This window comes from Ranitomeya imitator, chromosome 1 (genome assembly GCF_032444005.1).
Source record: "Ranitomeya imitator isolate aRanImi1 chromosome 1, aRanImi1.pri, whole genome shotgun sequence".
In the NCBI taxonomy this organism is placed as follows: Eukaryota; Metazoa; Chordata; class Amphibia; order Anura; family Dendrobatidae; genus Ranitomeya; species Ranitomeya imitator.
The window spans coordinates 2,300,843-2,316,111 of record NC_091282.1 but is presented as its reverse complement, the minus strand read 5'-3'; the positions used below and the strand labels follow the sequence as shown (position 1 = coordinate 2,316,111).

General features: G+C 51.5%; 1 protein-coding gene across 1 annotated transcript in view; it reads left to right on the top strand.

The window, feature by feature from the left end:
- Positions 1–3,360, top strand: part of LOC138657557 (glutathione hydrolase 6-like) — a 39,416-nt gene extending 36,056 nt beyond the window's left edge. The window contains exon 4 of the mRNA XM_069745324.1: positions 991–3,360. Coding sequence (XP_069601425.1) covers positions 991–2,177 — 1,187 coding nt within the window. The 3' untranslated portion in view covers positions 2,178–3,360. The remainder of the gene's footprint in view (positions 1–990) is intronic.
- The last annotated feature ends 11,909 nt before the right edge of the window (positions 3,361–15,269 follow it).

Sequence of the window (15,269 nt, the reverse complement as noted above, 5' to 3'; positions counted from 1 at the left end):
AATGTGAAAGCCGACAACTAGAACGGGAGAGGGTTCTGTAACCTAAACATGTAACGAATGATCACAATGAAGACTTTTCTAATATCACTGTAACTCCTATCGAGCAGATACAAGAACATGAGGCCATCACAATATTCGAGAAGATTCTCCTCTTCTCAAGGTCTCATACCCATTGGATTAAACCGTTGAGTCCATTCAATGCTAGAGAAGGGGCAGATTGTACAGACCTGTGGTCACACTATTGCTATCTCTGAGAGAGGGTCCACCCGGTTACAAGGCATCCATCCAAAATATGAAGTCCCGTAGAGCCGCGTTCACATTGGTGTGATTTCTGGCTGAGACGGTCTCTCCATGGTTTGTACTGGAACGATCTTCATAAACCTCCTTGTTGTTTGAGTGATAAAGATAAGATCCGAATCCCGATGTTAATATGGAGAAGTAACGGAATGATCCTATCTGAGGAGTGGATCCTTACTGCACAGAACACTGATCTACAGCAAATGTGATCCATTCGGCTTATCCGAGATTAAATATGGAACGCGTCTGACCCAGTAAAAGAGCAGGTTGGTGACGGGACAGTTCAGGGGCAGACAAGCTTCTCCATATTAATAGAGGTTTATTATATAATGTATCCGATCCTCGTCATTGCACAGATGAGTTTTTAGGGTCTTCACTTTCTGTAGGATCACATTTCCCTGTACAGATATGTGCATAGAATGGCTGTAGTTGTCGGAGGTCCACGGGCATCCTCCACCATTACCATTCTCCTCTGAAACACATTGCCTAATAACTTTTATCTTCATTACCTTCCGTGGCAGTAGACCGCCCATAGTCATCACTTTTTCTGATGTCTTTCATTCCTCCGGACTTTGGGTACTTAGATAGTGGCTCCTCATTAGATGAGGTTAGTAGGCCAAGCAGAGATTAGCGGTTTCATCACCTACAAGTTTTGCTTCTGATTCCAAGTTTCTTCTATATTTTTCATTACAGGTGGTGTTTTTACCTCCGTTTATTTTAATGGAATAACCCAGAATGCATCGGTTTTGAATGCAATTCCCATTGATGCCTCCCCCATTCCATATGGGATTCCCACTGTGCTCCAGGGTCTGTGGTCGCTCCACCAGGCACATGGCAGGATGCCGTGGTCAGAGCTGTTTAGTCCAGCAATCCATCTGGCCAGTCAGGGCTTCTTGATGGACAACAACCTACATGCAGCATTGCAGAAGAATCAGATGAAGACCACGTCATCCAAGGGTCTGCAGCATCTCTTCTATGATCATAATGGCCTCAAAAGTGTTGGTGCAACAGTTGCAAATGTCCAGCTGGCAAATGTACTGGAGATTGCCCGCACCATGGTTGATGCGGCCCTGCCTGACACACTCATCCAGAAATTACTGAGTGACATTGACACCGACAGAGAGATGTTCCGAGACACACTTTCCATGGTGCACCCAATGAGTTCAGATCCGATAGGACTTCATCTCGATGGGATGACGCTATTCAGCTCCTCTGTGCCCTCATCGGGGGGAATACTCTCCAGTTCTGTCCAGGATGTGTACCAGAAACACAAGAATATGTCTTCTGCCACCATCTCCGAGATGCTCATCAATACCTTGAAAACCATGTACAGGGTGGTCGGTGCGTGGCCTCCAGGCACTACTGACAATGGCTCAGCGGGGGTACGGAGGCAGCAGGACATGGCCCCAGTGGGAAGTAATGTCCTAGTAGCAGACTCTCATGGAGACATTCTGGTGATTTCCCTCACACTCAACAGCACATTTGGTTCTGGATTTCTGTCTCCATCCACAGGAATCCTCCTCAGTGACTTTGTGCAGGGGGCGGCTTCTGTGGCGTCATCCACCGTCTCGTTCTGGGCCTGTCCCTCAGTTTTATTAGGAAGCGATAATGAGGTGATGGGCCTGGCCGGGCGAGGGGGAAGCTCTCTGCCTTTCTCTTTGGCACAAGTCCTTTTAAGTCAGATTCTACTGCAGACAGACCTTCCAGAATCCATCAACAGGACTGTGCCGAATGTTACCCCTGCAGACTCTGACCCATGGCTGAGGTACTTTGGTCTGCAGGGCAGTGAACCCGAGGCACCTATAGCCATAGAGGTGCGGGCAGAGCATATACACGTGGTGATGGCACCAAGCTGCTCCTGCCACCATGCTGGACTGTGAGGAAGGCGGCTGGATGTGGCTGCTGGTACAGAGGGCATCTGGGTGCTAAACTGTACAACCACTCCCATCATCTCCTCAGGACGATGAGGCTGAGGGCTGGATGTGGCTGCTGGTACAGAGGGCGTCTGGGTGCTAAACTGTACAACCACTCCCATCATCTTCTCAGGGCTGTAAGAGCTGATATAAAAGACCATGACGCTCATTTATATGGTCCACAAGCATATAATAATACTAATCCCACCTGTGAGACTGCTGACTCCCCCTCCTCAGACATCAACCACCACCAGGTTTATCCACCCCGCTCTCGCTGCTATTAGCCACCTCCTACCAGCCTCTCCTCGATGGTGTCACCTACTTCCCCCTCTCGCTTTCCTCTAGTACCGTTCTACTCTGTTACAACCCGGACATGGGGGGGGGGGGTGTGCTGTATTCACATATCTGCTTGTCTTCGAAAACAGGAACAGTAGAATGTTATGGTGAGAAGCAGACTCTGCCCGACACCACAGTCCCCGATTACTTACCCTGCCCGACACCACAGTCCACAATTACTAATTCTAACCGACACCACAGTCCACCATTACTTACCCTGCCCGACACCACAGTCCACCATTACTAATTCTAACCGACACCACAGTCCACCATCACTTACCCTGCCCGACACCACAGTCCCCGATTACTTACCCTGCCCGACAGCACAGTCTCCCATTACTTACCCTGCCCGACACCACAGTCCACAATTACTAATTCTAACCGACACCACAGTCCACCATTACTTACCCTGCCCGACACCACAGTCCACCATTACTAACCCTGCCCGACACCACAGTCCACCATTACTTACCCTGCCCGACAGCACAGTCCACCATTACTTACCCTGCCCGACACCACAGTCCACCATTACTTACCCTGCCCGACACCACAGTCCACCATTACTTACCCCGCCCGACACCACAGTCCCAGATTACTTACCCTGCCCGACAGCACAGTCCACCATTACTAATTCTGCCCAACACCACAGTCCACCATTACTTACCCTGCCCAACACCACAGCCTCCCATTACTTACCCTACCCGACAGCACAGTCCCGCATTACTTACCCTGCCCAACACCACAGTCCACCATTACTAACCCTGCCCGACAACACAGTCCACCATTACTTACCCTGCCCGACAGCAGTCTCCCATTACTTACCCTGCCCGACACCACAGTCCCCGATTACTTACCTTGCCCGACACAACAGTCCACCATTACTAACCCTGCCCGACACCACACTCCATTACTTACCCTGCCCGAAAGCACAGTCTCCCATTACTTACCCTGCCCGACACCACAGTCCCCGATTACTTACCCTGCCCGACACCACAGTCCACCAATACTAATTCTGCCCGACACCACAGTCCACCATTACTTACCCTGCCCAACACCACAGCCTCCCATTACTTACCCTACCCGACAGCACAGTCCCGCATTACTTACCCTGCCCAACACCACAGTCCACCATTACTAACCCTGCCCGACAACACAGTCCACCATTACTAACCCTGCCCGACAGCACAGTCTCCCATTACTTACCATGCCTGCCTGACAGTACAGTCTCCCATTACTTACCATGCCCGATAGCAGTCCACCATTACTTACCCTGCCTGACAGCACAGTCTCCCATTACTTACCATGCCTGCCTAACAGCACAGTGTCCCATTACCTACCGTGCCCGACAGCACAGTCCCCCATTACCTACCTGCCCGACAGTACAGTCCCCCATTACTTACCCAGCCCAACAGCACAGTCTCCCATTACTTACCCTGCCCGACAGCACAGTCCACCATTACTTACCCTGCCCGACAGCACAGTCCACCATTACTTACCATGCCTGCCTGACAGCACAGTCTCCCATTACTTACCATGCCCGACAGCACAGTCCACCATTACTTACCATGCCTGCCCGACAGCACAGTCCACCATTACTTACCATGCCTGCCCGACAGCAGTGTCTCCCAATACTTACCATGCCTGCCCGACAGTACAGTCTCCCATTACTTACCATGCCTAACAGAACAGTCCATCACTTACCCTGCCGGACAGCACAGTCCCCCATTACCTACCGTGCCCGACAGCACAGTCCACCATTACTTACCCTGCCCAACACCACAGCCTCCCATTACTTACCCTACCCGACAGCACAGTCCTGCATTACTTACCCTGCCCAACACCACAGTCCACCATTACTAACCCTGCCCGACACCACAGTCCACCATTACTAACCCTGCCCGACACCACAGTCCACCATTACTAACCCTGCCCGACAGCACAGTCTCCCATTACTTAGCCTGCCCGACAGCACAGTCTCCCATTACTTACCCTGCCCGACAGCACAGTCCCCCATTACCTACCGTGCCCGACAGTACAGTCCCCCATTACTTACCCGGCCCAACAGCACAGTCTCCCATTACTTACCATGCCCGAAAGCACAGTCCACCATTTTCTTACCATGCCTGCCCGACAGCACAGTCCACCATTACTTACCATGCCTGCCCGACAGCACAGTCCCCCATTACCTACCATGCCTGACAGTACAGTCCCCCATACTTACCCAGCCCAACAGCACAATCCACCATTACTTACCATGCCTGCCTGACAGCACAGTCTCCCATTACTTACCCTGACCGACAGCAGAGTCCCCCATTACCTACCGTGCCCGACAGCACAGTCCCCCATTACTTACCCGGCCTGACAGCACAGTCTCCCATTACTTACCATGCCCGACAGCACAGTCCACCATTACTTACCATGCCTGCCCGACAGCACAGTCCACCATTACTTACCATGCCTGCCCGACAGCAGTGTCTCCCATTACTTACCATGCCTGCCTGACAGCACAGTCTCCCATTACTTACCATGCCCGACAGCACAGTCCACCATTACTTACCCTGCCTGACAGGACAGTCTCCCATTACTTAGCCTGTCCGACAGCACAGTTCACCATTACTTACCGTGCCCAACACCAGTGTCTCCCATTACTTACCATGCTTGCCTGACAGCACAGTCTCCCATTAATTACCATGCCTGCCCGACAGCACAGTCTCCCATTACTTACCATGCCTAACAGAACAGTCCATCACTTACCCTGCCCAACAGCACAGTCCCCCATACCTACCGTGCCCGACAGCACAGTCCCCCATTACCTACCGTGCCCGACAGCACAGTCCACCATTACTTACCCTGCCCAACACCAGTGTCTCCCATTACTTACCGTGCCCGACAGCACCATCTCCCATTACTTACCATGCCTAACAGAACAGTCTCCCATTACTTACCATGCCTAATAGAACAGTCCCCCATACCTACCGTGCCCGACAGCACAGTCCACCATTACTTACCCTGCCCAACACCACAGTCTCCCATTACTTACCATGGTCCCCGTGGTCGCTGGTCTCTGCCTGGAGTTCCTGTAGTGTTCGGCTTTGGTGGTTGCTATGGCGGCGTCTGTCACATCCGGTTCATTGCCGATTTTGACTTCCGGGGTTGTTCCTATATATACACGGCTGTAGTTTACTTCAATGCCCCCTGACGAAGGTTGTTTTTGCCGAAACGCGCGTTGGGGCGGAGGCAGGTTCGTGGAAGGTCCCTACATTGCGGTGGGTAAGCCTCATGGTTATTTATTGACTTTGGTATGCGCACATTATTAGTATGCAAGTGGTATTAACAGCGGTATATTTTGCGGCAGCATAACCACTTAGGGTTTACATTTGGCCGCTCATACTTATTATGTGTGGGGATTACTCCGTATGTTGCTAGTTTTGGTAACTGTTGTTCTTACCACTTACTTCCGATTTTATGGGAGTGGGCATCCCGCCGTCTGTAGTAGTAATTATATGAGGACTCTATCCCTTTTATTGTTGGGTTAGAGAAAGGTCCTAGTACATAATCCGTCTCCTGCCATTGTTTTGTGACACTCAGCTTGTTTTGTTGTCTCCAATCATTAATGGTCTATAATGTTTTAATCAATAAAGTATTGTTTTTTATACTCTAATTTTCACCTTATGTCATCTTTTTCTTGGTATGGTTTTGATATTCGATGATAGGGTGTTGTATAGTCCTATCTGTGGTACTAAAAATATTTTACTATTATTAATGTACCATGTTCAGTAACACTATAAGTGGATATATATATTTTTTCCCATTACTTACCATGCCTAACAGAACAGTCCATCACTTACCCTGCCCGACAGCACAGTCCCCCATTACTTACCCTGCCCAACACCAGTCTCCCATTACTTACCGTGCCCGACAGCACAGTCCCCCATTACGTACCGTGCCCGACAGCACAGTCCATCATTACTTACCATGCCTGCCCAACACCACAGTCTCCCATTACTTACCCTGCCCGACAGCACAGTCTCCCATTACTTACCCTGCCTGACAGCACAGTCTCCCATTACTTACCGTGCCCGACAGCACAGTCCCCCATTACGTACCCTGCCTGACATCACAGTCTCCCATTACTTACCGTGCCCGACAGCACAGTCCACCATTACTTACCCTGCCCAACACCACAGTCTCCCATTACTTACCCTGCCCGACAGCAGTCTCCCATTACTTACCCTGCCTGACAGCAGTCTCCCATTACTTACGCTGCCCAACACCACAGTCCCCGATTACTTACCCTGCCCGACAGCACAGTCCACCATTACTTACCCTGCCCGACACCACAGTCCACCATTACTTACCCTGCCCGACACCACAGTCCACCATTACTTACCCCGCCCGACACCACAGTCCCCGATTACTTACCCTGCCCGACAGCACAGTCCACCATTACTAATTCTGCCCAACACCACAGTCCACCATTACTTACCCTGCCCAACACCAGTCTCCCATTACTTACCGTGCCCGACAGCACAGTCCCCCATTACGTACCGTGCCCGACAGCACAGTCCACCATTACTTACCATGCCTGCCCAACACCACAGTCTCCCATTACTTACCCTGCCCGACAGCACAGTCTCCCATTACTTACCCTGCCTGACAGCACAGTCTCCCATTACTTACCGTGCCCGACAGCACAGTCTCCCATTACTTACCCTGCCTGACAGCACAGTCTCCCATTACTTACCCTGCCTGACAGCACAGTCTCCCATTACTTACCGTGCCCGACAGCACAGTCCACCATTACTTACCCTGCCCAACACCACAGTCTCCCATTACTTACCCTGCCCGACAGCAGTCTCCCATTACTTACCCTGCCTGACAGCACAGTCTCCCATTACTTACGCTGCCCAACACCACAGTCCACCATTACTTACCCTGCCCGACAGCACAGTCTCCCATTACTTACCCTGCCCGATAGCACAGTCCACCATTACTTACCCTGCCTGACAGCACAGTCTCCCATTACTTACCCTGCCCGATAGCACAGTCCACCATTACTTACCCTGCCCGACACCAGTGTCTCCCATTACTTACCATGCCTGCCTGACAGCAGTCTCCCATTACTTACCATGCCTAACAGAACAGTCCAGTAAATAAAGCAGCACACTGCAGCGCTGAAACATGCAAACATGAAACACGAAAATTGAACTGCATTACTGCACTAGAAATATGAAACATGAGAGCGTTTAGCGCATAAAAATTGCCAATTTTATGTGTACCTGGTAGCCACATTAGGGCATCTCTCTTATACCAGGTCCTACACTTTCCTTTCCTCGCTGAGAATAAACGTCTCCATCTGAATGGGAACCTATGAAACCTCTTCTTAGACTAAAATTCTCTCTCTCTAGTCTTAGTCTAAGAAGAGGTTTCACAGGTTCCCATTCAGATGGAGACGTTTATTCTCAGCGAGGAAAGGAAAGTGTAGGACCTGGTATAAGAGAGATGCCCTAATGTGGCTACCAGGTACACATAAAATTGGCCATTTTTATGCGCTAAACGCTCTCATGTTTCATATTTCTAGTGCAGTAATGCAGTTCAATTTTCGTGTTTCATGTTTGCATGTTTCAGCGCTGCAGTGTGCTGCTTTATTTATTTGACTGTATACGAGTTGGTGACTCTAGGTTCAGCACCTGTTCACACTTAGTCTACAGTATGTTTGGATGTGATGGTCAGTTTTTTGAAATGTAACAGAACAGTCCATCACTTACCCTGCCCGACAGCACAGTCTCCCATTACCTACCGTGCCCGACAGCACAGTCTCCCATTACCTACCATGCCCAACAGCACAGTCTCCCATTACTTACCCTGCCCGACAGCATAGTCTCCCATTACTTACCCTGCCCGACAGCAGTCTCCCAATACTAACCCTGCCCGACAGCACAGTCTCCCATTACTTACCCTGCCCAACAGCACAGTCTCCCATTACTTACCCTGCCCGACAGCACAGTCTCCCATTACTTACCCTGCCCGACAGCACAGTCTCCCATTACCTACCGTGCCCGACAGCACAGTCTCCCATTACCTACCATGCCCGACAGCACAGTCTCCCATTACTTACCCTGCCCGACAGCATAGTCTCCCATTACTTACCCTGCCCGACAGCACAGTCTCCCAATACTAACCCTGCCCGACAGCACAGTCTCCCATTACTTACCCTGCCCGACAGCTTAGTCTCCCATTACTTACCCTGCCCGACAGCACAGTCTCCCATTACGTACCGTGCCCGACACCACAGTCTCCCATTACTTACCATGCCCGACAGCACAGTCTCCCATTATTTACCCTGCCCGACAGCACAGTCCCCCATTACTTACCCTGTCTGCCCGACAGCACAGTCCCCCATTACCTACCGTGCCCGACAGCACAGTCCCCCATTACCTACCCTGCCTGACAGCACAGTCCACCATTACTTACCATGCCTGCCCAACACCACAGTCTCCCATTACTTACCATGCCTGCCTGACAGCACAGTCTCCCATTACTTACCCTGCCCGATAACACAGTCTCCCATTACGTACCCTGCCTGACAGCACAGTCTCCCATTACTTACCGTGCCCGACAGCACAGTCTCCCATTACTTACCGTGCCCGACGGCACAGTCCACCATTACGTACCGTGCCCGACAGCACAGTCCCCCATTACTTACCATGCCCAACACCACAGTCTCCCATTACTTACCATGCCTGCCTGACAGCACAGTCTCCCATTACGTACCGTGCCCGACAGCACAGTCCCCCATTACGTACCTGGCCCGACAACACAGAACCCCATTACGTACCTGGCCCGACAACACAGTCCCCCATTACGTACCATGCCTGCCTGACACCACAGTCTCCCATTACTTACCATGCCTGCCTGACAGCACAGTCTCCCATTACTTACCGTGCCCGACAGCACAGTCTCCCATTACTTACCGTGCCCGACAGCAGTCCCCCATTACGTACCCTGCCTGACAGCACAGTCTCCCATTACTTACCGTGCCTGCCCGACAGCACAGTCTCCCATTACGTACCGTGCCCGACAGCACAGTCCCCCATTACGTACCCTGCCCGACAGCACAGTCTCCCATTACTTACCCTGCCTGACAGCACAGTCTCCCATTACTTACCGTGCCTGCCCGACAGCACAGTCTCCCATTACGTACCGTGCCCGACAGCACAGTCTCCCATTACTTACCCTGCCCGACAGCACAGTCTCCCATTACTTACCCTGCCTGACAGCACAGTCTCCCATTACTTACGCTGCCCGATAGCACAGTCCACCATTACTTAGCCTGCCTGACAGCACAGTCTACCATTACTTACCCTGCCCGACACCAGTGTCTCCCATTACTTACCATGCCTGCCTGACAGCAGTCTCACATTACTTACCATGCCTAACAGAACAGTCCAATAAATAAAGCAGCACACTGCAGCGCTGAAACATGCAAACATGAAACATGAAAATTGAACTGCATTACTGCACTAGAAATATGAAACATGAGAGCGTTTAGCGCATAAAAATTGCCAATTTTATGTGTACCTGGTAGCCACATTAGGGCATCTCTCTTATACCAGGTCCTACACTTTCCTTTCCTCGCTGAGAATAAACGTCTCCATCTGAATGGGTACATGTGAAACCTCTTCTTAGACTAAAATTCTCTCTCTCTAGTCTTAGTCTAAGAAGAGGTTTCACAGGTACCCATTCAGATGGAGACGTTTATTCTCAGCGAGGAAAGGAAAGTGTAGGACCTGGTATAAGAGAGATGCCCTAATGTGGCTACCAGGTACACATAAAATTGGCCATTTTTATGCGCTAAACGCTCTCATGTTTCATATTTCTAGTGCAGTAATGCAGTTCAATTTTCGTGTTTCATGTTTGCATGTTTCAGCGCTGCAGTGTGCTGCTTTATTTATTTGACTGTATACGAGTTGGTGACTCTAGGTTCAGCACCTGTTCACACTTAGTCTACATATGTTTGGATGTGATGGTCAGTTTTTTGAAATGTAACAGAACAGTCCATCACTTACCCTGCCCGACAGCACAGTCTCCCATTACCTACCGTGCCCGACAGCACAGTCTCCCATTACCTACCATGCCCAACAGCACAGTCTCCCATTACTTACCCTGCCCGACAGCATAGTCTCCCATTACTTACCCTGCCCGACAGCACAGTCTCCCATTACTTACCCTGCCCGACAGCATAGTCTCCCATTACTTACCCTGCCCGACAGCACAGTCTCCCATTACTTACCATGCCCGACAGCATAGTCTCCCATTACGTACCGTGCCCGACACCACAGTCTCCCATTACTTACCATGCCCGACAGCACAGTCTCCCATTATTTACCCTGCCCGACAGCACAGTCTCCCATTACCTACCCTGCCCGACAGCACAGTCCCCCATTACTTACCCTGCCTGCCCGACAGCACAGTCCCCCATTACCTACCGTGCCCGACAGCACAGTCCCCCATTACCTACCCTGCCTGACAGCACAGTCCACCATTACTTACCATGCCTGCCCAACACCACAGTCTCCCATTACTTACCATGCCTGCCTGGCAGCAGTCTCCCATTACTTACCCTGCCCGATAGCACAGTCTCCCATTACGTACCCTGCCCGACAGCACAGTCTCCCATTACTTACTGTGCCCGACAGCACAGTCCACCATTACGTACCGTGCCCGACAGCACAGTCCCCCATTACGTACCTGGCCCGACAACACAGAACCCCATTACGTACCTGGCCCAACAACACAGTCCTCCATTACATACCCTGCCTGACAGCACAGTCTCCCATTACTTACCATGCCCGACAGCAGTCCCCCATTACGTACCCTGCCCGACAGCACAGTCTCCCATTACTTACCGTGCCTGCCCGACAGCACAGTCTCCCATTACGTACCGTGCCCGACAGCACAGTCCCCCATTACGTACCCTGCCCGACAGCACAGTCTCCCATTACTTACCCTGCCTGACAGCACAGTCCCCCATTACGTACCCTGCCTGACAGCACAGTCTCCCATTACTTACCGTGCCCGACAGCACAGTCTCCCATTACTTACCATGCCCGACAGCAGTCCCCCATTACGTACCCTGCCTGACAGCACAGTCTCCCATTACTTACCGTGCCTGCCCGACAGCACAGTCTCCCATTACGTACCGTGCCCGACAGCACAGTCCCCCATTACGTACCCTGCCCGACAGCACAGTCTCCCATTACTTACCCTGCCTGACAGCACAGTCTCCCATTACCTACCGTGCCTGACAGCACAGTCTCCCATTACGTACCCTGCCTGACAGCACAGTCTCCCATTACCTACCGTGCCCGACAGCACAGTCCCCCATTACGTACCCTGCCTGACAGCACAGTCCACCATTACTTACCATGCCCGACAGCACCATCTCCCATTACTTACCCTGCCTGACAGCACAGTCTCCCATTACTTACGCTGCCCGATAGCACAGTCTCCCATTACTTTTGCTGCCTGACAGCACAGTCTCCCATTACTTACCCTGCCCGACACCAGTGTCTCCCATTACTTACCATGCTTGCCTGACAGCAGTCTCCCATTACTTACCATGCCTAACAGAACAGTCCAGTAAATAAAGCAGCACACTGCAGCGCTGAAACATGCAAACATGAAACACGAAAATTGAACTGCATTACTGCACTAGAAATATGAAACATGAGAGCGTTTAGCGCATAAAAATGGCCAATTTTATGTGTACCTGGTAGCCACATTAGGGCATCTCTCTTATACCAGGTCCTACACTTTCCTTTCCTCGCTGAGAATAAACGTCTCCATCTGAATGGGAACCTGTGAAACCTCTTCTTAGACTAAAATTCTCTCTCTCTAGTCTTAGTCTAAGAAGAGGTTTCACAGGTACCCATTCAGATGGAGACGTTTATTCTCAGCGAGGAAAGGAAAGTGTAGGACCTGGTATAAGAGAGATGCTCTAATGTGGCTACCAGGTACACATAAAATTGGCCAATTTATGCGCTAAACGCTCTCATTTTTCATATTTCTAGTGCAGTAATGCAGTTCAATTTTCGTGTTTCATGTTTGCATGTTTCAGCGCTGCAGTGTGCTGCCTTATTTATTTGACTGTATACGAGTTGGCGACTCTAGGTTCAGCACCTGTTCACACTTAGTCTATGTTTGGATGTGATGGTCAGTTTTTTGAAATGTAACAGAACAGTCCATCACTTACCCTGCCCGACAGCACAGTCTCCCATTACCTACCGTGCCCGACAGCACAGTCTCCCATTACCTACCATGCCCGACAGCACAGTCTCCCATTACTTACCCTGCCCGACAGCACAGTCTCCCATTACTTACCCTGCCCGACAGCACAGTCTCCCAATACTAACCCTGCCCGACAGCACAGTCTCCCATTACTTACCCTGCCCGACAGCACAGTCTCCCATTACTTACCCTGCCCGACACCACAGTCTCCCATTACTTACCATGCCCGACAGCACAGTCTCCCATTATTTACCCTGCCCGACAGCACAGTCCCCCATTACCTACCGTGCCCGACAGCACAGTCCCCCATTACCTACCCTGCCCGACAGCATAGTCTCCCATTACTTACCCTGCCCGACAGCACAGTCTCCCATTACGTACCGTGCCCGACACCACAGTCTCCCATTACTTACCATGCCCGACAGCAGTCCCCCATTACTTACCCTGCCCGACAGCACAGTCTCCCATTATTTACCCTGCCCGACAGCACAGTCTCCCATTACCTACCCTGGCCGACAGCACAGTCCCCCATTACTTACCCTGCCTGTCCGACACCAGTCTCCCATTACTTACCCTGCCCGACAGCACAGTCCCCCATTACTTACCATGCCCGACAGCACAGTCTCCCATTACTTACCATGCCCGACAGCACAGTCTCCCATTATTTACCCTGCCCGACAGCACAGTCCCCCATTACCTACCGTGCCCGACAGCACAGTCCCCCATTACCTACCCTGCCCGACAGCACAGTCTCCCATTACTTACCCTGCCCGACAGCAGTCTCCCATTACTTACCCTGCCCGACACCACAGTCCCCCATTACTTACCCTGCCCGACAGCACAGTCTCCCATTACTTACCCTGCCCAACACCACAGTCCCCCATTACTTACCCTGCCCGACAGCACAGTCCACCATTACTTACCCTGCCCGACACCACAGTCCACCATTACTTACCCTGCCCGACAGCACAGTCCACCATTACTTACCCTGCCCGACACCACAGTCCACCATTACTTACCCTGCCCGACACCACAGTCCACCATTACTTACCCTGCCCGACAGCACAGTCCCCCATTACCTACCCTGCCCGACAGCACAGTCTCCCATTACTTACCCTGCCCGACAGCAGTCTCCCATTATCTACCCTGCCCGACACCACAGTCCCCCATTACTTACCCTGCCCGACAGCACAGTCTCCCATTACTTACCCTGCCCAACACCACAGTGCCCCATTACTTACCCTGCCCGACAGCACAGTCCACCATTACTTACCCTGCCCGACACCACAGTCCACCATTACTTACCCTGCCCGACAGCACAGTCCACCATTACTTACCCTGCCCGACACCACAGTCCACCATTACTTACCCTGCCCGACACCACAGTCCACCATTACTTACCCTGCCCGACAGCACAGTCCCCCATTACCTACCCTGCCCGACAGCACAGTCTCCCATTACTTACCCTGCCCGACAGCAGTCTCCCATTATCTACCCTGCCCGACAGCACAGTCCCCCATTACTTACCCTGCCTGACAGCACAGTCTCCCATTACTTACCCTGCCCGACACCACAGTCCCCCATTACTTACCCTGCCCGACACCACAGTCCCCCATTACTTACCCTGCCCGACAGCACAGTCTCCCATTACTTACCCTGCCCGACAGCATAGTCTCCCATTACTTACCCTGCCCGACTGCATAGTCTCCCATTACTTACCATGCCCGACAGCACAGTCTCCCATTACTTACCATGCCCGACAGCACAGTCTCCCATTATTTACCCTGCCCGACAGCACAGTCTCCCATTACCTACCCTGCCCGACAGCATAGTCTCCCATTACTTACCCTGCCCGACAGCATAGTCTCCCATTACTTACCCTGCCCGACACCACAGTCTCCCATTACTTACCATGCCCGACAGCACAGTCTCCCATTACCTACCCTGCCCGACAGCACAGTCCCCCATTACTCACCCTGCCTGCCCGACAGCACAGTCTCCCATTACTTACCCTGCCCAACAGCACAGTCTCCCATTGCTTACCATGCCTGCCCGACACCAGTCTCCCATTACTTACCTGTTATGTTTGCTAATGACAGGTGTTATGAAGGCAATCCAGAAACACAGTGTGCTTAGCGATCAGAGCGCACACAGTGATCTGACAAATACCAAAAAATACAAGAACGAGCTCTGAGACGTGGAAACTCTGTAGACTGCACACCTGATCCTATCCTAAACACAACTAAAAGCGGCTGTGGATTGCGCCTAACAACTACCTAGGCAACTCGGCACAGCCTAAGAAACTAGCTAGCCTGAAGATAGAAAAATAGGCCTGACTTGCCCCAGAGAAATTCCCCAAAGGAAAAGGCAGCCCCCCACATATAATGACTGTGAGTAAGATGAAAAGACAAAACGTAGGGATGAAATAGATTC